We start from the raw sequence: 23,848 nt of genomic DNA, 5'->3' as shown, positions 1-23,848 counted from the left end.
ATACTGAAGAATATTGCTGTTTAGACAATATTTAGGCATATTATATCATACATTGTATTATATTGATATTGAGGTTGCATATTGTTGGATAAGTTAATAATCGCCATTTACGTTTACATTCAATTTGTAGATATTGCTATTAAGTTTATATATTACAGGGTTTATCCAGGTAATGCTTATTTTTACAGACAATATGTCTGACGAAATTCTAAGTTCAACACCGGAGAATCCAGTATCTGTCTCAGTCGACAACCCTACCACAACACCTTCAGCCTCTCCTGTCCAGACACCAGGCAATAGCAGTGATGACCAAACTGCCCTAGCAGTGGGACTAGCAGTGGGAATAGGTGCTATAGCCATTGTAATTGTAATTCTGTTGGTGCTGTACATTCATCGCAAAAAGTACGTCTACTTCGCAATATCAGTATACTTATTTATCAGTTTATTTTATTAATATATCGATATAGTATAAATAACCATGACCAACATAATTAAGATACTAGTGCATATCTTTATTCTATACCAATATATACTTGGTTGATGAGGATTTGACGATGGCCAATGGCCATTCAGAGGTCATGCTCAGATGACCTTTACGTAAGCAAGGACGTTCATGACTTATAATCCTTGACGTCAGTAAATTAAATTTCAGCGTTGCAAATTATGAAACTCAAATTTGATTTACTTACGTAGAAGCTATAATGGTCCTGTGTCGGCATTTACTAGTAGTATTGACACGACGACAAAGCCACAATAGTCGGTGTCATGGCAACTGAGCGTACCTGAGAGATGGTTTCTATTTGACTGACAACTACTTTTGTATGGCAATTATTGAGGCATAAACTCTCACCGAGTGCCATCAGATCTTCATCAACATGGTATAATGAAAATCAGTCTTTTGATAAAGCTAACACATAGCGTCAGATTTCATCTGAGTACATGATAAATATGTTGCAATGAAATCATAACCACGACATTGTCCATATATATGATGACTCTTACATCACTGTGACTGTGACATCATTCTGATATTTTGCCACCCTGACATCAATATAATTATGACGTGGAGTTGCTAGTATGATAATCACTAAATCATATGACTGACGTCATCATCCTTCGATGTTGGAATCGGTGTGCACAATGGTTATCAAACAGAATTTAACAACAACAACATGTAATGTTGTAGTATTCTAGACGTAGTCACAGTGAACATTACGGTACATCTACAGTTGAAACCTTCTATAGAGGAAAGTATTTTAACAGACTAAAGAATTTACGTTTTAGTAGTTATGTATGTCATAAATAAAATAGTGTCTTCATTGTAACGTTACTAACATTTTGATATTATATAGCATTTTTAGCCCACCAGCAACAGATGGTGGGCTATTCAAATCGCTTTTTGTCCGTCCGTCCGTCCTTCCGTCCGTTAACAATTCTTGTTACCGCTATTTTTATAAGTACTGAAGGGATGTTTCTCAAATTTCATATGTAATTTAGTTGTGCATATTGTATTTTCAGGCCAATCGGTCAACAAAATGGCCGCCAGGCAGCCATCTTGGATTTTGATAGTTAAAGTTTGTTACCGCTATTTCTCAGAATGTACTGAAGGGATCTTTCTCAAATTTTACATGGAAGTTCCCCTAGGGGCGTAGTTGTGCATATTGCATTTTGGGACCAATCGGTTAACGAGATGGCCGACAGGCCGCCATCTTGGATTTTGACAATTGAAGTTTGTTACCGCTATTTCTCAGAAAGTACTGAAGGGATCTGTCTAAAATTGCATGTGCTGGTTTCCCTAGGGGCCTAGTTGTACAAATTGCATTTTGGGACCGATCGATGAACAAGATGGCCGACAGGCCGTCATCTTGGATTTTGATAGTTAAAGCTTGTTACCACTATTTCTCAGAAAGTACTCAAGGGATCTGTATCAAATTGCATGTGCAGGTTCCCCTAGGGGTTTAGTTGTGCATATTGCATTTTCAGACCGATCGGTGAACAAGATGGCCGACAGGACGCCATCTTGGATTTTGATAGTTGAAGCTTGTTACCACTATTTCTTAGAAAGTACTGAAGGGATCTGTCTCAAATTTCATGTGCAGGTTCCCCTAGGTCCCTGGTTTGAATTTTTTTTCCGCTATGTCTAAGAATGTACTGAAGGGATCTGTCTCAAATTGTATGTGCAGGTTGCATTTTAGGACCGATCGGTGAACAAGATGGCCGACAGGTAGCCATCTAGGATTTTGATAATTGAAGTTTGTTACTGTTATATATCTCAGAAAGCAGTCAAAGGATCTTTCTGAAACTCCATGTGTAGTAATATGTAGTAAAAGCTTGAAAAGCAGAGAAAAGATCCCTCTTTCCTTTGTCAGACAAAGATCGTTCTTAGGTGGGCGCCAAGATCCCTCTGGGATCTCTTGTATACTGTTACAGGTCAAAACGCCTTAACAAAGACAATAAAAATGGCAATAATAAGGTAAGCTATGTGGGAGAGTGAGACAATTTAAATTAGGTCATACAAATAAGATAACGTTTGGTAAAAAAAATACATAAATCATTAGGCACGTTGATTTTTTAAAATCTAACTTCTTTAAATGAAATAATGCAGATATAAAGGTAGCATAAGTAAATAAAAGAAAAACAGTAAAAAGTGAAAATGAATCAAAATTTATTCAAGGATAATGAAAATGTAAGCCACATAAATACGATATGGAGTATTATGTAATTATAGAATCAGTATAAACGATATTTTTAAAGCAATGTCAATATATGTATACTAGTATATCATGAACGAGGCATAACTGAATCTTTTTTGTTCTTCATATGATTAAATTCAAATCATTACCAAAGCATAATATATGATAGCAAATATGATTGTTATGTCTATACGCATTGTAAATTATGTTTCCTTTGGAAAATTGTGACAAGGTAATCCGTATCTGGATATTACAGAGTTATCTGCCCTGATTGATAGGTATTGATTGTGACGTCATGTATATATGCGAGTATAACGTCACACCGTTTCAGAGAAAATGATGGGAGTTTCGCTCACAAAATAATAACGTCACAATGGATACCTACCCCAAGGGAGTTAACCCTGTAATATGCAAAGACGGAATAACTACAGATAAAGTGCAAAGCGAGTGCTATAACTTGTATTTTATTTCCTGTTTCACAGACAACACATGTTACTACTGAAAACCATGACTACACTGACATCAATGATCTGGAGGAGAACTCTGTCAGGCGGAACGAATCATCGGAAAATTATCAAACAATTCGAAATGACTTTGACAGATACGACCATTGTCGACCACCACCAGGAATTACAGACACACAGACAGACACGCCAGAGACATACGATAGTCTGAATTCTCATACTACAGACAATAGTGTTATTGGCGAACAACCTTACGATACAACCAGAGACAATACGTATGATAGGTTACACTCCAAAGAGAAACCGTCTTTTCCAGGAAATTATGACCTACTTCCAATTTAGATAATATGTAGTTGTCAGTATGGAGATTGCTGTAAACGTTTTATCATTTCTTTGGCAGGATTACAATATTGGTCAAAAGTCTCGACAGTAAGAAATTCTCTGTATTCTCTGAGTGCCCTTTGGTTGTCCCCGACTATTTCGTAACAGATCCCCAACATATTATGGACTACCCAGTACTCATCGCCTCCTTGGTTCTCGTCATACTTGACAGACCGGAGGTCAACCAACGCCGCGTCACGTCTTTTGGTGTCTCCAATTTCATGGTAACAAAGGAAGGTCAGGAACAAAGCGTATGGGAGTGGAGGAATAAGAAGAAAACATCCGCGTAATAATTTTGTGATTTGAAGCAATTTGAGCGGATGGAAGCGTGAATACTTTTGAAGCACATATAATGGCGATGCAAATGCCTCCTGGTATTTCTTGAGTATGGTGTAACCATGACAACAATACATGTGTTCATACTTCTTCTGTTCATTGATAGCTGCATAAGCGTACAGTTTAAATGATGAGGTCATATGACCACACATACATAATGTGTTCCTGTAGTTCCCGGTCTGGTAGTAAAATGATGCTAGTTCTAGTTTTCCTGGACTTGAACAAACCGAAGCATTTGGTGCGAGTAATACCATGCGTTTCCTTAAAGATTTGTATTTCTCCTTGTTTTTTCTGTGAGACATGTACCCATCAAATTCATCTTGTGCTGCATTTGAAAGTCCGTTTATGGTAAGAATGTAATAGATGAATTCATCCAAGTCCGACGTTGACTTACACATGAGTGTCAATGAATCTGGAAGTGTATCCAAGACACTTACGGCTGCACATTGCTTCGTAGCATTCAATATCTCCATATCTTGCTTTCTCTCTAACTTTGAGGGTAGTTTTTGTAGATTTTTCCAATATCCACTAATCGCCCTTCCCACACAATATCCTATAGTTGGTTCTATGAATGTTCCAACAGAAAGACATCCCCATTTCATATCATGGAGATCAATCAGAAAGCATAGGAGTTTTTGTTGATTTTCACCATAGACTTTACCAAGGAACATGTTGTTATTTCGGATGAAGTAATTTGGACAATATCCAGCCTTTACCCAAGTAATCAAAATGTTTAAACACAGCATGAAACAAAGAAATGTGTGTTTCTCCTGCCACAAGGTATCTGGCGTTTTTTTCCACAGCATAGAATATAACTGTTTTCATGATATAGGATGACAGTATATCCGTATCTCCCAATAACTGGCTTAAAATATCAGATATCTGTTTGAGGAAGTACTTAAGAAGACAATATACCAAAAACTGTACGTGAGTTAGAGAGTAAACGAGCTTCCTTTCAGCTGTTGCTAACGAAATCCTCCATTGAAGAAATGTGTATGCGGATGTTTTATCTCCAACAGGGACTAGATAACAGCCATCATTTACTATCTCTTCTCTCAATGCTTCATTTGGCCATCCATTGGGGCGTGGTCTGATTACCCACTCTAATGCCTCCTTTGGCCAATAAGGATATCTGAATGCTTGTACACAATCAACTTCGTTTGCAAACTTTCTTTTTTCCCCCGTGAAAGTTGATGCAGGTCCATGCATTTTGAAATCTGCTTTTGACAAACGTTTGATTATGTCAGTATATGCCCGTCTATATTCTTCACTGGATATGAAGAATTGATCGTGTACTGGTACAATAGACTTAATCAACTCTGATGGACAACCACGGCCCAGGTAAACAAGTTTCAGTGCCACGTAACCAGGTCTACTATCAGTATGTTTAGCCCGTAGTACTGACATATCATCTCGGTTGTTTGACATGTATGTATTATCCCTCTGGTCCCGACACAATACTACGACATCTTTTAAAATTGTCATGACGTCGCTGTCCGAACCTTTCATAGAAATTCCTTCACTCGTACTTCCTGTACTAAACATACAAAAAGAGAGTTGTTTTTCTGTGTTTATTCCTAAATCTTTTAAAATGACCCCTTTTCTTCTGATTTCCATTAATTCCTCGCTGCCAATCCAATTATTCATAACATGGTAAAGTATCCAGGATTTCTTGTACTCATCAATCTCATTCTGACCAGCCATCTTTGCTATTAATATTCTGTAAATATAGTCAAACAATATCTTATTACAACGTATCATTAACAATTCGCCCATGGTATAACGGTGTAAATAATTACAATTTAAGATATGTCTAACACAAAACACTTATACATTTATTAAATGTTTATTTTATTTGAAAATGGGAATACATCCCATATAATTGTATTGGAAACATTCATGGAAGTAGAATAATTATATTAAAATGGTTTTTCACAAATTCCATTATCAATTTTACATGTCGATCCCATTGCAAATCATGAACAGAACTTATAACATATATGGCTATGCATTACAGGTGTGTGTTTCAATTATATATACGGAATACAATTAAACAAATTACAGTTTAAAATGGCTTTTCCGTCACCACTTTAAGTACTAGTGTTTTGCAAAGTAGATGTGTAATTAAATTATCAATTACGTTGACCATGTGAATAATAAAAAGGACTACTACTATTCCGAAACAAAACTTTCTAACTTCTTTATACTTCTTAAAACAATTATAATAACATAAGAAAATATATATTGATGTCCTAAGATGAAGTTACAATACCAAACAAATGCTTGTGTAATCGATGTTAACAGTGCAGATTATTTTGCTGTTTTGCCGTCTGATCTGGCGCAGTGATAATCAACAAATGCGGGGTATTAAGGACGACTGTGGGAAACACAAGACGACCCGTGTTATGAAAACTTAGATTTATTATATTTTAATTAAATCATTTAAAGATTTTAAATGTAGTATTAACGGTAAGCTAATAAATTTGCGATTCTACAAAATCATCAATCTCGTTTTACATTCCCATTTTCAAAAATAAAATGTCGTTTCGGAAAGGTAGTAGGCGTTTAAGTACACATTTGTCAGTTATCAATAGCATAGTGCTTTAAAAACTTTAATTTCCATATCTTTATCTTCATGTAGCTTCATCTATTATTGTGCTGCTAATTTAGATTCGGTAATAAATGATTATGCTATTTGAGGTTTCCAAATATTTATCTTTATGTATCTACACCTATTTAAAGTAAATAAAGTTTATTAACCCTGTGACGTCACGAGGCTGTGTTGCATGGGTAGCCATATGTAATATACGTACAACCTCGGGCGACACAACCAGTATTAGACGTGGATATGAGAAAATACCTATATAAATGTTATTTCTAGATATTTCATTCGTTTCAAACATAGTGTGGTACGATATAACTTCTTTTCTTCCGAGTATAGAGATTTTCCCAACTTCGCTAGCCAAGGGTATTAGTCCGCTTCTCTGTAGTAGGAAGAGAATCGGACTTAATACCCTTGGCTAGCGAAGTTGAGATTTTCCTTACCTTTCATAAATTCCCCTGTCCCTCAACTTCGCTAGCCAAGGGTATTAAGTCCGATTCTCTTTAAAAGTAGAGTATCGGCGTATACCCTTGGCTAGCGAAGTTGCCTGTCCCTCAACCCACAGATATAGGCTGATCGTGTTTCTACATAGCCTGGTAATATTCAGAATTAAATCAGCAGAGTATCGGCTTATACCCTTGGCTAGCGAAGTTGCCTGTCCCTCAACCCACAGATATAGGCTGATCGTGTTCTACATAGCCTGGTAATATTCAGAATTAAATCAGCAGATCAAAATATGTCACCGTCTGATATAACTACACTGTACAAAAAAGAGTAAGTCGTTCTCCATACAATATGAGAACTGGATATTTTTATACGCATTCCATTCTCCCATTGTGAAATGAACCGGTGTCATGAAAGATTTAACCCTCATAAGTTATATACCCGGATACAAAATTAACTTGCATACTATAGAAACCCCAGAACCAAATGATTTTACTTTCAGGTGGTGTGCTATCTTGTATTGAATTCCGCACCAAAATTTGACATTTTTTTTATAAATACAAGATGCTTCCTGAATACCAACCATGCAGGCACATATAACTTTATATTTTCTTACCAATACAAAAGTTTTTTTGCGTTTTGCTTTCTTAGAGATAAAACCCTTTTCCAGCACCTTAGTACAGATGTTGGATGGATACTCACAGTATCATTTGCTATATATCATTCGGGGATATTTATCTTATATGACACCGGGTCCAATATGTGCGTTTACTAACAAAGTATGTTAACACAGGTATATCTATAAATAACACTTTCTTTTGTACGACACTATATATACATACACGTGACGGTTCAATATGGTCTACATCCGGCTACACTAGATTATATCCTATTCAAGCTATTCCACTTTCTTAAGACTGCAGATCATATCCCGTAAATATTTTTCAAAATAAATTGCATACGATATCAAAGCGAAACCACAGGGATTACTATATAATGTCTATAACACTAACATCTGATTGATCTCTACATATATTATCATATACTGAGTTATAACTTGTATTTGCTTATATAGGACAAGACATAAACCATATATATGGTGATAGAAATTGCCAATGTCTGAGATTTTCTCAAAAAGATAAAATAGAAGATTCACGTTCCCACAAACAACACAAGAATATCAATCATATTATTTACTTATTATCAAACATTCAAAGACGATATTGACAGATCCGACCATTGTGGACCACCAGTAAATACACACACAGACAGACACACCAGAGACATACGATAGTCTGAATTTGGCGAACAACCTTACGATACAACCAGAGACAATACTTATGATAGGTTACACTCCAAAGAGAAATCGTCTATTCCAGGAAATTATGACATGCTTCCAATTAAGATAAAATGATTTTTTCTTTGTAGCAATAACAAATGATTTTCAGTGACAGTTACCAGGTATATGGCTTGTCTATTGTATTCATTACGGTACGTATTCATTGGAAATAGTGTAATAACAACTGGGATCTTGGTGTATGAAAAATATAATTATTTTCAAAAAGGCCTAAGCTCCTATCCGAATAACGTTAACATATTCCATTGTTTCCATATTCTGAATATTTGTTTTTTAATTTACTGTGAACCAACTCTCTTTCGCGTAGATTTACTTTCGCAAATTTCGCGATCCAAGTAATTTTCCGGACGTTTATCTCCACTTATTGATATAAACCAATTTATTTTGAAGGATTACAAATTATTGAACCCGTGAAATTGAATCTTGTTAAACTTGTTGCATTAGAAATCGAGATTTAGTGGTCACGAAAGAACGTTGGTTTACACGTTGGGTAAATCGGGTTTACGGGATCCTTTTTTCAGGTGTACCAACAACGAGTTTCCTTGCTCTTAATAACTAAATATAAAGGTAAAAAAGAATGACGTGATACAAATTTCTACTAGACTTCGAGATATTAAAATTCATTTGCCAAATCAATATGTCATATATAAGAAGATAATAATATCACATACCAAGGAAAGACAAAATTTTAAACTGCAGTTGATGCAAAAACAGATGTTAGAGTCGGGTTTTAATTATACTGATAAAGAATTATATTTTTGTTCATGTTTTTAAGTCTTTATATAAACTGTTGTGATCAGAACTAAATATATAAATATGTATTCCAAAACATCATAGCCTCTGTGTGTTTGCGTTCGGGCAGATAATCCCTGTCTTACACACAGTGAAACACCCATAACCAAGTAAGGCTTTTTATTATTATTATTTAATTCATGGATATATTTACATCCAGTCAATATGTATTGTACAGATTACGTGTCAAATGATATTTAAAACATTGTTAAAATCAACATATTACACCTTTTAAAGCAATAATACAACAATCTCTATTTGAAAGTTAGTAGTTTTAAAATTGCTTCGAAGTGAATGACACCTCCACAAAGAGCAATGTGTCACGGGAAAGGCTACAGACTTGCAACTTCCGCATCAGTTCATTAACTACATAGATATTTATACATGATGTTTCATTTTGCACCACTTCATAAACTGTTTTAGGTTAAGAAAGCGTTTTTTGACTTAAGCCATACTTTGTATGGCTTGAGTCATAGGCACTACTTTCAGTAACCTTTCAACTCAGTAATTTAAATGCCGTTGACCTATGACACGCTAATTTAAATGCCGTTGACCAGCTAATTTAAATGCCGTTGACCTATACTGTGTACTACATCTCACCCCTCTCCTCTAATTTAAATGCTGTTGATCTATACTGTGTACTACATCTCAATCCCCCCCCCCTCCTCTGTGCCTGCATGTGTATAATACCTTACCTTCCAGCTGACTGCTGTCCACACAATCTATACACACTGGTGACTCCCCCATCTAACGTAAACACATAATCTCTGTTACTGATCTTGCTATCTAAGTCTTATAGACCTAAAAGTTATAATTAAAAAAAGTAAATTAATCAAACTTTCTTTCCGTGTACTTTAAATAATGCTTTTGAAAACAGACCTGAGGTTCAAGACAATATAAGGCTGCCATTATGTGTGCATGGTTTTACTTGCATACATAAGTGAGCAACACAAGAGTGTAGTACAAAAAACTTTTTTTAATGAATATAAGACTTTTGCTTTCTTTATTTTAAAATCTTTTCTTTTATTTATAAGAATTTTGATAAAGAAAAATGTCAAATAAACACATATATATGGTTTTTCTGTGATCAGTTGAATATTGTTGAAATAATCTATATCAAAGTCGGTCACAAGACATTTGACTGCTGATAGATACACAAAGCTTTGAATTAAGCTTAATTTTCATATAACACACAGTATCTGTTTTCTGGGGAATAGAAATCTGCCTAACAGCTTAATGTTTTTATTATGAATTAGTCATATATTTATCATTAGAAAATTATTTTTTTTACTAAAATGATAATTGTAAAAACAGAATGGTGTATCTTACACCATTGTAATGTCATATAATCGACATAAATTAAAACTAAAAATCATTTTGAATTATATTAGCATTTGTGGCAGTATTGCAAAAAATATTACATTTACATCTATGGTTATAAGTGAAACAAGTACATACATTCAGACCATGAAGTCAAATTATGGTTTACAATTTCATTTCTTCTAACATTTATGTAAACTAATGTTCAAAATGAAATATGTTGTTTGCATCTCGCTAGCTTAACAAAGATTCAACTTTGGAGGTGTCACTAAAATCATGAAATCCATATATACTTGTGCGGCATGATCATTTCTATGATTAATGTAATGGCCTTGAAATCATCTTTTTTGCCTTTTCCTCAAATACATATGAAAATCATATATGAATAAAAAAAACACTGAAACTGTATTTTCAGTACATCAGAATGAAATCACTGAATTTAATGAGACACTGTTTCATGGTTGATACCTTATTATTATTCAAATTATGATTGCAGAATTTACTCTTTGTGTTTATTCCCCATAATTATGCATGCTTCTTAGATTAAAACCACGATCTAATTTTCATAAAACAGACTGAATTCCATCATTATGATAAAAACGGACACAAACAGTGTTAAATTAACATACTTATGTTGAAATAAAAATACCTAAAAAAAGCTTCTATTACCTAATGATGGCTTGAAAAGTATACATGCAAATTAAAATGTATTTTGATATTTTCAACATTTACAAAATAATTTGAAATATAGGTGGCTTATGATATTGTGTAAAATACAGATAACCTTGAGTGAGTTCAGGTTGTAAATATTAATATAAGCATTGGCTCTCAGTTGGCATTCATAGTCAATATGAATACCAATTGGAGGGAGGCCAATTTCATGATGCGCTCTAGCTTTATTGACATTGCTAATGATGCAAAAAAAAGTCTTTCAATCAATATCGATTAAATATGCAGGAATGAAAGAAATAATATGCATCCTATATTCACATAGTGATACATTTGCTGGTCGTTTCTAATTCCTATTATATGTGTTTCTGATACTGAAATTTACAGTGATGAGGTGTATGGACATTAGTATTTAATGAGGATATATTTTTGACTGCGTGCTAAGCTATGTTCACCAGTCTTTACATTTACCTTCAACTGTGGAATAGTTACCTTTTCCCGTGGAATAGTTCACAAACTATTCCACGGGAAAAGGTAACTATTTAACACTATTACATCACAGGGGGCCAACTCAATGAAAATGGATGTTTTCATACATTTTTTGTATTTGGAGGATGGACTGAGATGATATATATGACAGTCATATGATTTTTTTTCGAAAAATACGAGATTTGAAAAATTATTAAAAAATCGGGATATTTACTATAAAACAGAGAAAGGGACGACAGTCGCCATATTGGATTTTTTACCCCCACCTCGATTAAAGTTAATTTTTTCACAATAGTATACGTTTTAATATTCAAATTTTCCGCGAAAACAAACGTATCGGAATATCTCTGATTAAACCCATTGAATTACACTGCAGGGGAAGTCACTCTAATCGCTCTTCACTAGGACGTTGCTTTCGATGTCACAAGTCAGACAGCGCCGGTAATTTTGGATTAAAATATTGCGTTTGACTATATAGACATCGTTTATATGCTTTTGCATGGTTTGTGTGTGATTATGGATTATCGGAGGACTGATGCGTGATTATGACTCTAGGAAAAAACGTATACTATTGTGAAAAAATTAACTTTAATCGAGGTGGGGGTAAAAAATCCAATATGGTGACTGTCGTCCCTTTCTCTGTTTTATAGTAAATATCCCGATTTTTTAATAATTTTTCAAATCTCGTATTTTTCGAAAAAAAATCACATGACTGTCATATATACTCATCAGTCCATCCTCCAAATACAAAAAATGTATGACAACATCCATTTTCATTGAGGTAACTATTTAACACTATTACATAATTTGTTTACACCAATCTATATATGAAAAAATATAATATTTCCACGTATTGTCCTTATCGTCCAATAAAACCTTGTTATATTGCACAGTTCGAAGTTATATTGCATGGGTTATGTGTGGTAGTAGAAAACCTCCGAGGAATCGCGCGTAACGGTGAGTTATTATGACATTCACGCTCAATTTCGCGCTATCGGAAAGCACGTCATAGACATTGCTCTCTGTGCTTGACAGTTTGTTTTATTGGATTTAAAGGCTGCATACAGATCTGAAATTTAAAGGAATGCAATATGACATGAAAAGTGGAGTTACGCCATGAAGTACCGTGACTAGACGCCAATCTTCAATATGATTTGTAGTTTCCCGTCCGGTACGGTTTCGACGATATAATAATATTGATCTGTGCTTTTGGCGTTCATTAAAAATCAACTGAAAAAAACTGGTGATTAATTGATTATGTAATGAAACAAATATTTCATGGTTTACTGTGCTCTAGTTCATAATATTTAACCCGAGGTGATGGTAATCAACAAATGTTATATTGCACGAGGCCAAGCACAGTAACCCATGAAATATTTGTATAGTAGTGGATGATAATGGTATACTTGCTCCGACTATACCTCCAGCTAATTAACAATAGATGATATCACAGCCATGTTTTAACTAACTGTAGTGATTTTGATAAAACATATTGTTTTATTAGAAAGTTAATATGTTTAGGGAAGATAGATGTTTTATTTAGTGTAAATAGGGAACATAGTTATAGTCAAGTCGACCTTTGGAGTAAGGTAAAGGCCATGTAGTAGTTTGGTATAGGTTTACGCATCTCGCTTTGGTTCGTAGATAGCACCTTGCCATTTTTAAAAAACGCTTTAGTTTACGGAGACACTGAAAGTCAGTTGTTTACAAGAAGTGGTCATCTAGATAGAGATGTGTACACGATTTTGGTCAGTGTCGCATTGCGCGGACATCGCCTTGGTCCATATTAGGCACATGTTGATCACATGCATAAGGTAAAAAGGTTAGGATTGGTCAATAGAACAATTTGGGAGTTAATGAATATTAATTATTATTGAAGCCGTATAAATCGAGGTGCGCGCTTTACATAAAGAGAGTTTTCCAGTAGTTTTAGAAGTTCGTGGAAGTGCCGTTACTTTGTGAGGATGAACTTGTAAATAGACTTGTGTGAACAGTACGATGTGGATTTATACTCCGTTGTCATAGACTTGTGTGAACAGTACGATGTGGATTTATACTCCGTTGTCAACTGTATGTACTTTGGATTCACTGTGGATTAATAATAAAGTTCGGGACTGTATCCATGTTGTCAAGTCATTTATCGCACCACATTTCATCCCAAAAAGAACACGAAAACGTTACATAACTTTAAATCCAAGGAGAGATGGATTATCGAATACACATGATACTTGTCAATTAAAGTTGCCGTTATGTATTTGTAACTTATTTTCATAATACCGATACACAATTTGTATCACTCCATTCCAAAATAAAATTCCACAGCCACTGTATGCATAACCCCAAAAAGAACTCATTTTAAAAATAAATACAGAAGAGAGAAGATTGGGATTAAATTCCATGAGACGAATACTGAATTTTCTGCCAAAATGAAATTACGTATGCTTAAGACATGATTTCCCCATATTTTACGGCTTTTCACTGCTTATCAATTTACATCATCAGGCGGGTCCATCAATCTACTTGTTTGTCGCGGAACGTCCTCGTGGTGGTGGATCGACAGTGGAGATCATCTCACTGTCTGTCCATAGATGACCTCCCTTCCTTCTCCTGTCTACTCCATAACCATAACTGTGCACATACCGCAGCCTCTCCTATTCTGCGTGTTATCATCCTTACACAGTAATGCTCTTAGCTGGAACATGTGTTGCAGTAGTAACAGTCAGGTCATCCATAAAACCTCTATTTGATGGTAGATAGATCCCTGATTGCGTCATAGACCCTTTGACTTCCATTTCTGCTGTCCTGATAATAAAATCAATTCCCATAACAAATATAATGACAGGTATGGTATATCCTATCACTATTCACTTTCCAGGTCTTGTCAAGGTTGTCGTTTCTCCAACAGTAAAGTGCATCTGGATTCCGTTTAAGTAGCTTATAAGACTACTTCAATAAGCTCGACCCATAAGCGTTCGCAAGGTCTAGCCACACTACTGTCATGTTCAGATTGTTCTCTTGGTTGGTATGAACTGACTTACCACACCAATATGTTCCATACATTCAGAGAAGACTGGGATCCCCTCTTTCTGAACTGGTGTCTATGTGCCCATCTGTCAGCATGTATGATGTCATTCTCCTCGCTCTAAATTGGCGATAAACTTTGAGTTATTTCTTAAAAAACAGCCATTCATCCATCATGATGGAATCTTCCCTTTCATCCAAACATTCAGCAACTGCTACAGTCTCTTCAGGAGTCGTGGACATTTCATTTTCATAAGCGTGATAAGGAATTCCACTTGGTCCAGCTGACCCACTTCTAGACTCCATTACTGTACAACACCCTGCACTTTGATTTCTTGATCTCCAATGCAAACTCAGGAAGGTATCTGGTTCAGCCCTCGAGACTCCCCCTGATAGAATGTTCCTATCACTGTCTACGTGTGTTTCCCGTAAATGTTGCTCAACACCTTCTATTCGGCTCTCCCAGGTCTCTCCCCGCCCAGCAGAGACCTGGTGGAAGGAGTGTGGGTCCTTGTTATAGGATTCCCTCTGTCTTCCTGTTCGTTCCTTGCTCTTGATCTAACTTGCCTTTCTTACCAACTCATCATCAGAAGTTGGCGCAATCCTAATTCTTTCTTTCTCGTTTGCCGATCGAAACTACCATGTCAGTGCCCGATTCCAGCGTTACCTATATTTCTTGGTTGTCATCTGGATTTTCCGGGAAGTCAATGGTCACGCAGAAATAAAATGCACCTAAATACAGTCGCAGTTCTTATCCATCAACATCATCAGCCGGGTCCATCAGTCAGTATACGTTTCCATCCTTGTCCGGAACGTTCTCGTGATGGTAGGCTGACAGTGGCGATCAACTCACTACCTGTCAATAGATAAATTCCCGTCCTTCTTCTCTCGTGATCTGCTTCACAGCCAACAGATGCACGTTCCGCATCCTCTGCTACGTACTCTGCATCCTGTCCTCTTTCGTCTGACTACTCCCAGAGCATGTGCTATTGTCCAGGTTGAGCACTACGGAAATCCCATTCAGTCTACCTCCATCGGGCACAGCCAAGTGCGTCACCCTAGCTTGTACTGCTGTACGTTGTCTGTATTACGCCTGGGAATACCATCTTTTGCCCTAGATCTCCTCCCTCAGCTCCCATCAAGAATGCATTTGGTGCCCGTTGGTTTCTTGTTCAGCCTATCGCCTTTTTTCACAAACCTGATGGTTTGTGTTTGCCTTTCCTTGGTTGTAACTCTTTTCTCTGCACCTTGAGCACGTCTGCCAACTCCCAGAGCTACAACGTTATAGCGTCCCTGAGTCAGAGCTGTCTTGCACGCTGAAAGGATAAAACTGTTATAGGGAGGAAAAGCCGGGTGTGGGTTTGGTTCAATATTAGGGAAACCCGTTTGAAGTATGCATTCATATATTGATACATCAATGGAACCAGAAACGTATACATGCATCAATTAGTCTATCTAATACACGCCACCATCATTTATATTTTTTCCAATATATGTTTTTGGTTTAATGTGATTTTTTAAAGCATGAAAACTTCAGCAATTTTATTCCTGATTTTTCGAAAAACTGACATTCATACTCCGTCTGAAAATTATTGAACTACATATTATTATAATTTCAAAGCTACCCTCATGCATTTAACTACTTAGAGGGGATAGAGAAACCCCCTTAATTGGTATATAGCAAACATACAGAGATACATGTACATTTGACTGTTCATGTGTTCCACAGGGTGCTCCTTTAATCTTTGTTTGTCTAAAAAATTACCCGATTGCTTTAATTTTTAATATAAAAATCTTTCTCTGTGGTTATTGAATGTATGTGTATTAGGTTGATATTGGAGCGTATTTTAACATATAATTTGATCAGAAACATATCGGTATTCTACAAAAATAGTGACTTTTAGCGCAAGCTACATCAAGATAGCAAAAATAATGTTAAAAACTATCGACCAATATCACTTCTTTCAAATATATCTAAATGTCTTGAAAAAATAGTATTCAAACGTATTTATGAATTCTTTGTGGCAAACAACATTCTTATCAAAGAAAATTCTGGATTTAAAAGAAATGATTCCACCATTAATCAATTGTTAAAAATAATCCACAACATTTACAAAAGTATTGATAATGGCGATGATGTTTGCACAGTATTTTTAGATGTCTCAAAAGCTTTTGATAAAGTTTGGCACGAAGGTTTAATTCACAAATTAGAAAACATAGGTATTAGAGGAAGTTTGCTTTATTGGCTTAAAAGTTATCTTTGTAATAGAAAACAGTATGTAGTCTTAAATGGTCAATCTTCTGGTCATAAATATATTAACTCTGGTGTCCCCCAGGGCTCGATCCTTGGACCGCTTTTATTCTTAGTTTATGTAAATGATATCAATGTAGACATTTCATCTGACATTAACTTATTCGCTGACGACACATCTCTCTCATCAACCATAAATAGGAACGATTCAGTAGATACACTTAACACACAGTATCTGTTTTCTGGGGAATAGAAATCTGCCTAACAGCTTAATGTTTTTTATTATGAATTAGTCATATATTTATCATTAGAAAATTATTTTTTTTACTATAATGATAATTGTAAAAACAGAATGGTGTATCTTACACCATTGTAATGTCATATAATCGACATAAATTAAAACTAAAAATCATTTTGAATTATATTAGCATTTGTGGCAGTATTGCAAAAAATATTACATTTACATCTATGGTTATAAGTGAAACAAGTACATACATTCAGACCATGAAGTCAAATTATGGTTTACAATTTCATTTCTTCTAACATTTATGTAAACTAATGTTCAAAATGAAATATGTTGTTTGCATCTCGCTAGCTTAACAAAGATTCAACTTTGGAGGTGTCACTAAAATCATGAAATCCATATATACTTGTGCGGCATGATCATTTCTATGATTAATGTAATGGCCTTGAAATCATCTTTTTTGCCTTTTCCTCAAATACATATGAAAATCATATATGAATAAAAAAAACACTGAAACTGTATTTTCAGTACATCAGAATGAAATCACTGAATTTAATGAGACACTGTTTCATGGTTGATACCTTATTATTATTCAAATTATGATTGCAGAATTTACTCTTTGTGTTTATTCCCCATAATTATGCATGCTTCTTAGATTAAAACCACGATCTAATTTTCATAAAACAGACTGAATTCCATCATTATGATAAAAACGGACACAAACAGTGTTAAATTAACATACTTATGTTGAAATAAAAATACCTAAAAAAAAGCTTCTATTACCTAATGATGGCTTGAAAAGTATACATGCAAATTAAAATGTATTTTGATATTTTCAACATATACAAAATAATTTGAAATATAGGTGGCTTTTGATATTGTGTAAAATACAGATAACCTTGAGTGAGTTCAGGTTGTAAATATTAATATAAGCATTGGCTCTCAGTTGGCATTCATAGTCAATATGAATAAATATAAAGTTTATACAGTATTATGTCTCTTTTTTTTATTGAAAATTACTTTAACAGCATATCAAAGTTATCCTTCCTATATTCACATAGTGATACATTTGCTGTTCGTAAAATGGTGGAGTTTCTAATTCCTATTATATGTGTTTCTGATACTGTAATTTACAGTGATGAGGTGTATGGACATTAGTATTTAATGAGAATATATTTTTGACTGCATGCTAAGCTTTGTTCACCAGTCTTTACATTTACCTTCAACTGTGGAATAGTTACCTTTTCCCGTGGAATAGTTCACAAACTATTCCACGGGAAAAGGTAACTATTTAACACTATTACATAATTTGTCACAGGGGGCCAACTCAATGAAAATGGATGTTGTCATACATTTTTTGTATTTGGAGGATGGACTGATGAGTATATATGACAGTCATGTGATTTTTTTTTTTCGAAAAATACGAGATTTGAAAAATTATTAAAAAATCGGGATATTTACTATAAAACAGAGAAAGGGACGACAGTCGCCATATTGGATTTTTTACCCCCACCTCCGATTAAAGTTAATTTTTTCACAATAGTATACGTTTTAATATTCAAATTTTCCGCGAAAACAAACGTATCGGAATATCTCTGATTAAACCCATTGAATTACACTGCAGGGGAAGTCACTCTAATCGCTCTTCACTAGGACGTTGCTTTCGATGTCACAAGTCAGACAGCGCCGGTAATTTTGGATTAAAATATTGCGTTTGACTATATAGACATCGTTTATATGCTTTTGCATGGTTTGTGTGTGATTATGGATTATCGGAGGACTGATGCGTGATTATGACTCTAGGAAAAAAGGTATACTATTGTGAAAAAATTAACTTTAATCGAGGTGGGGGTAAAAAATCCAATATGGCGACTGTCGTCCCTTTCTCTGTTTTATAGTAAATATCCCGATTTTTTAATAATTTTTCAAATCTCGTATTTTTCGAAAAAAAAATCATATGACTGTCATATATACTCATCAGTCCATCCTCCAAATACAAAAAATGTATGACAACATCCATTTTCATTGAGTTGGCCCCCTGTGTATTACATAATTTGTTTACACCAATCTATATATGAAAAAATATAATATTTCCACGTATTGTCCTTATCGTCCAATAAAACCTTGTTATATTGCACAGTTCGAAGTTATATTGCATGGGTTATGTGTGGTAGTAGAAAACCTCCGAGGAATCGCGCGTAACGGTGAGTTATTATGACATTCACGCTCAATTTCGCGCTATCGGAAAGCACGTCATAGACATTGCTCTCTGTGCTTGACAGTTTGTTTTATTGGATTTAAAGGCTGCATACAGATCTAAAATTTAAAGGAATGCAATATGACATGAAAAGTGGAGTTACGCCATGAAGTACCGTGACTATACGCCAATCTTCAATATGATTTGTAGCTTTCCCGTCCGGTACGGTTTCGACGATATAATAATATTGATCTGTGCTTTTGGCGTTCATTAAAAATCAACTGAAAAAAACTGGTGATTAATTGATTATGTAATGAAACAAATATTTCATGGTTTACTGTGCTTTAGTTCATAATATTTAACCCGAGGTGATGGTAATCAACAGATGTTATATTGCACGAGGCCAAGCACAGTAACCCATGAAATATTTGTATAGTAGTGGATGATAATGGTATACTTGCTCCGACTATACCTCCAGCTAATCAACAATAGATGATATCACAGCCATGTTTTAACTAACTGTAGTGATTTTGATAAAACATATTGTTTTATTAGAAAGTTAATATGTTTAGGGAAGATAGATGTTTTATTTAGTGTAAATAGGGAACATAGTTATAGTCAAGTCGACCTTGGAGTAAGGTAAAGGCCATGTAGTAGTTTGGTATAGGTTTACGCATCTCGCTTTGGTTCGTAGATAGCACCTTGCCATTTTTAAAAACGCTTTAGTTTACGGAGACACTGAAAGTCAGTTGTTTACAAGAAGTGGTCATCTAGATAGAGATGTGTATACGATTTTGGTCAGTGTCGCATTGCGCGGACATCGCCTTGGTCCATATTAGGCACATGTTGATCACATGCATAAGGTTAAAAGGTTAGGATTGGTCAATAGAACAATTTGGGAGTTAATGAATATTAATTATTATTGAAGCGGTATAAATCGAGGTGCGCGCTTTACATAAAGAGAGTTTTCCTGTAGTTTTAGAAGTAGGTAGAAGTGCCGTTACTTTGTGAGGATGAACTTGTAAATAGACTTGTGTGAACATTGTGTGAAAGAACCTGGTCAGGATTAGAATGAAAGTACGATGTGGATTTATACTCCGTTGTCAACTGTATGTACTTTGGATTCACTGTGGATTAATAATAAAGTTCGGGACTGTATCCATGTTGTCAAGTCATTTATCGCACCACATTTCATCCCAAAAAGAACACGAAAACGTTACATAACTTTAAATCCAAGGAGAGATGGATTATCGATTACACATGATACTTGTCAATTAAAGTTGCCGTTATGTATTTGTAACTTATTTTCATAATACCGATACACAATTTGTGTCACTCCATTCCAAAATAAATTCCACAGCCACTGTATGCATAACCCCAAAAAGAATTCATTTTAAAAATAAATACAGAAGAGAGAAGATTGGGATTAAATTCCATGAGACGAATACTGAATTTTCTGCCAAAATGAAATTACGTATGCTTAAGACATGATTTCCCCATATTTTACGGCTTTTCACTGCTTATCAATTTACATCATCAGGCGGGTCCATCAATCTACTTGTTTGTCGCGGAACGTCCTCGTGGTGGTGGATCGACAGTGGAGATCATCTCACTGTCTGTCCATAGATGACCTCCCTTCCTTCTCCTGTCTACTCCATAACCATAACTGTGCACATACCACAGCCTCTCCTATTCTGCGTGTTATCATCCTTACACAGTAATGCTCTTAGCTGGAACATGTGTTGCAGTAGTAACAGTCAGGTCATCCATAAAACCTCTATTTGATGGTAGATAGATCCCTGATTGCGTCATAGACCCTTTGACTTCCATTTCTGCTGTCCTGATAATAAAATCAATTCCCATAACAAATATAATGACAGGTATGGTATATCCTATCACTATTCACTTCCCAGGTCTTGTCAAGGTTGTCGTTTCTCCAACAGTAAAGTGCATCTGGATTCCGTTAAAGTAGCTTATAAGACTACTTCAATAAGCTCGACCCATAAGCGTTCGCAAGGTCTAGCCACACTACTGTCATGTTCAGATTGTTCTCTTGGTTGGTATGAACTGACTTACCACACCAATATGTTCCATACATTCAGAGAAGACTGGGATCCCCTCTTTCTGAACTGGTGTCTATGTGCCCATCTGTCAGCATGTATGATGTCATTCTCCTCGCTCTAAATTGGCGATAAACTTTGAGTTATTTTCTTAAAAAACAGCCATTCATCCATCATGATGAAATCTTCCCTTTCATCCAAACATTCAGCAACTGCTACAGTCTCTTCAGGAGTCGTGGACATTTCATTTTCATAAGCGTGATAAGGAATTCCACTTGGTCCAGCTGACCCACTTCTAGACTCCATTACTGTACAACACCCTGCACTTTGATTTCTTGATCTCCAATGCAAACTCAGGAAGGTATCTGGTTCAGCCCTCGAGACTCCCCCTGATAGAATGTTCCTATCACTGTCTACGTGTGTTTCCCGTAAATGTTGCTCAACACCTTCTATTCGGCATGTGTATTTCAATCTCCCAGGTCTCTCCCCGCCCAGCAGAGACCTGGTGGAAGGAGTGTGGGTCCTTGTTATAGGATTCCCTCTGTCTTCCTGTTCTTTCCCTGCCTCTTGATCTAACTTGCCTTTCAAAATCTTACCAACTCATCATCAGAAGTTGGCGCAATCCTAATTCTTTCTTTCTCGTTTGCCGATCGAAACTACCATGTCAGTGCCCGATTCCAGCGTTACCTATATTTCTTGGTTGTCATCTGGATTTTCCGGGAAGTCAATGGTCACGCAGAAATAAAATGCACCTAAATACAGTCGCAGTTCTTATCCATCAACATCATCAGCCGGGTCCATCAGTCAGTATACGTTTCCATCCATATCCGGAACGTTCTCGTGATGGTAGGCTGACAGTAGCGATCAACTCACTACCTGTCAATAGATAAATTCCCGTCCTTCTTCTCCCGTGATCTGCTTCACAGCCAACAGATGCACGTTCCGCATCCTCTGCTACGTACTCTGCATCCTGTCCTCTTTCGTCTGACTACTCCCAGAGCATGTGCTATTGTCCAGGCTGAGCACTACGGAAATCCCATTCAGTCTACCTCCATCGGGCACAGCCAAGTGCGTCACCCTAGCTTGTACTGCTGTACGTTGTCTGTATTACGCCTGGGAATACCATCTTTTGCCCTAGATCTCCTCCCTCAGCTCCCATCAAGAATGCATTTGGTGCCTGTTGGTTTCTTGTTCAGCCTATCGCCTTCCTTCACAAACCTGATGGTTTGTGTTTGCCTTCCCTTGGTTGTAACTCTTTTCTCTGCACCTTGAGCACGTCTGCCAACTCCCAGAGCTACAACGTTATAGTGTCCCTGAGTCAGAGCTGTCTTGCACGCTGAAAGGATAAAACTGTTATAGGGAGGAAAAGCCGGGTGTGGGTTTGGTTCAATATTACGGAAACCCGTTTGAAGTATGCATTCATATATTGAAACATCAATGGAACCAGAAACGTATACATGCATAAATTAGTCTATCTAATACACGCCACCATCATTTATATTTTTTCTAATATATGTTTTTTGGTTTAATGTGATTTTTAAAGCATGAAAACTTCAGCAATTTTATTCCTGATTTTTCGAAAAACTGACATTCATACTCCGTCTGAAAATTATTGAAGTACATATCATTATAATTTCAAAGCTACCCTCATGCATTTAACTACTTAGAGGGGATAGAGAAACCCCCTTAATTGATATATAGTAAACATACAGAGATACATGTACATTTGACTGTTCATGTGTTCCACAGGGTGCTCCTTTAATCTTTGTTTGTCTAAAAAATTACCCGATTGCTTTAATTTTTAATATAAAAATCTTTCTCTGTGGTTATTGAATGTATGTGTATTAGGTTGATATTGGAGCGTATTTTAACATATAATTTGATCAGAAACATATCGGTATTCTACAAAAATAGTGACTTTTAGCGCAAGCTACATCAAGATAGCAAAAATAATGTTAAAAACTATCGACCAATATCACTTCTTTCAAATATATCTAAATGTCTTGAAAAAATAGTATTCAAACGTATTTATGAATTCTTTGTGGCAAACAACATTCTTATCAAAGAAAATTCTGGATTTAAAAGAAATGATTCCACCATTAATCAATTGTTAAAAATAATCCACAACATTTACAAAAGTATTGATAATGGCGATGATGTTTGCACAGTATTTTTAGATGTCTCAAAAGCTTTTGATAAAGTTTGGCACGAAGGCTTAATTCACAAATTAGAAAACATAGGTATTAGAGGAAGTTTGCTTTATTGGCTTAAAAGTTATCTTTGTAATAGAAAACAGTATGTAGTCTTAAATGGTCAATCTTCTGGTCATAAATATATTAACTCTGGTGTCCCCCAGGGCTCGATCCTTGGACCGCTTTTTATTCTTAGTTTATGTAAATGATATCATTGTAGACATTTCATCTGACATTAACTTATTCGCTGACGACACATCTCTCTCATCAACCATAAATAGGAACGATTCAGTAGATACACTTAGTACACAGTATCTGTTTTCTGGGGAATAGAAT

At 35.6% G+C, this 23,848-nt stretch overlaps 1 protein-coding gene across 1 annotated transcript; it reads right to left on the bottom strand.

Annotated features, from left to right (window-relative positions):
- Window positions 1-2,700: 2,700 nt before the first annotated feature.
- LOC138313337 (uncharacterized) lies at window positions 2,701-5,630 on the bottom strand. Its single transcript, XM_069253825.1, is given in 2 exon segments — window positions 2,701-4,662; window positions 4,664-5,630. Coding segments are annotated over 2 exon segments (2,064 nt in total). The 5' UTR covers window positions 5,579-5,630; the 3' UTR covers window positions 2,701-3,513.
- Between the last annotated feature and the right edge of the window lie 18,218 nt (window positions 5,631-23,848).

The sequence above is a fragment of the Argopecten irradians genome, unplaced genomic scaffold (assembly GCF_041381155.1).
Source record: "Argopecten irradians isolate NY unplaced genomic scaffold, Ai_NY scaffold_0659, whole genome shotgun sequence".
In the NCBI taxonomy this organism is placed as follows: Eukaryota; Metazoa; Mollusca; class Bivalvia; order Pectinida; family Pectinidae; genus Argopecten; species Argopecten irradians.
Note: the sequence above shows the minus strand (reverse complement) of the source record. Positions and strands in the feature narration are given on the sequence as shown.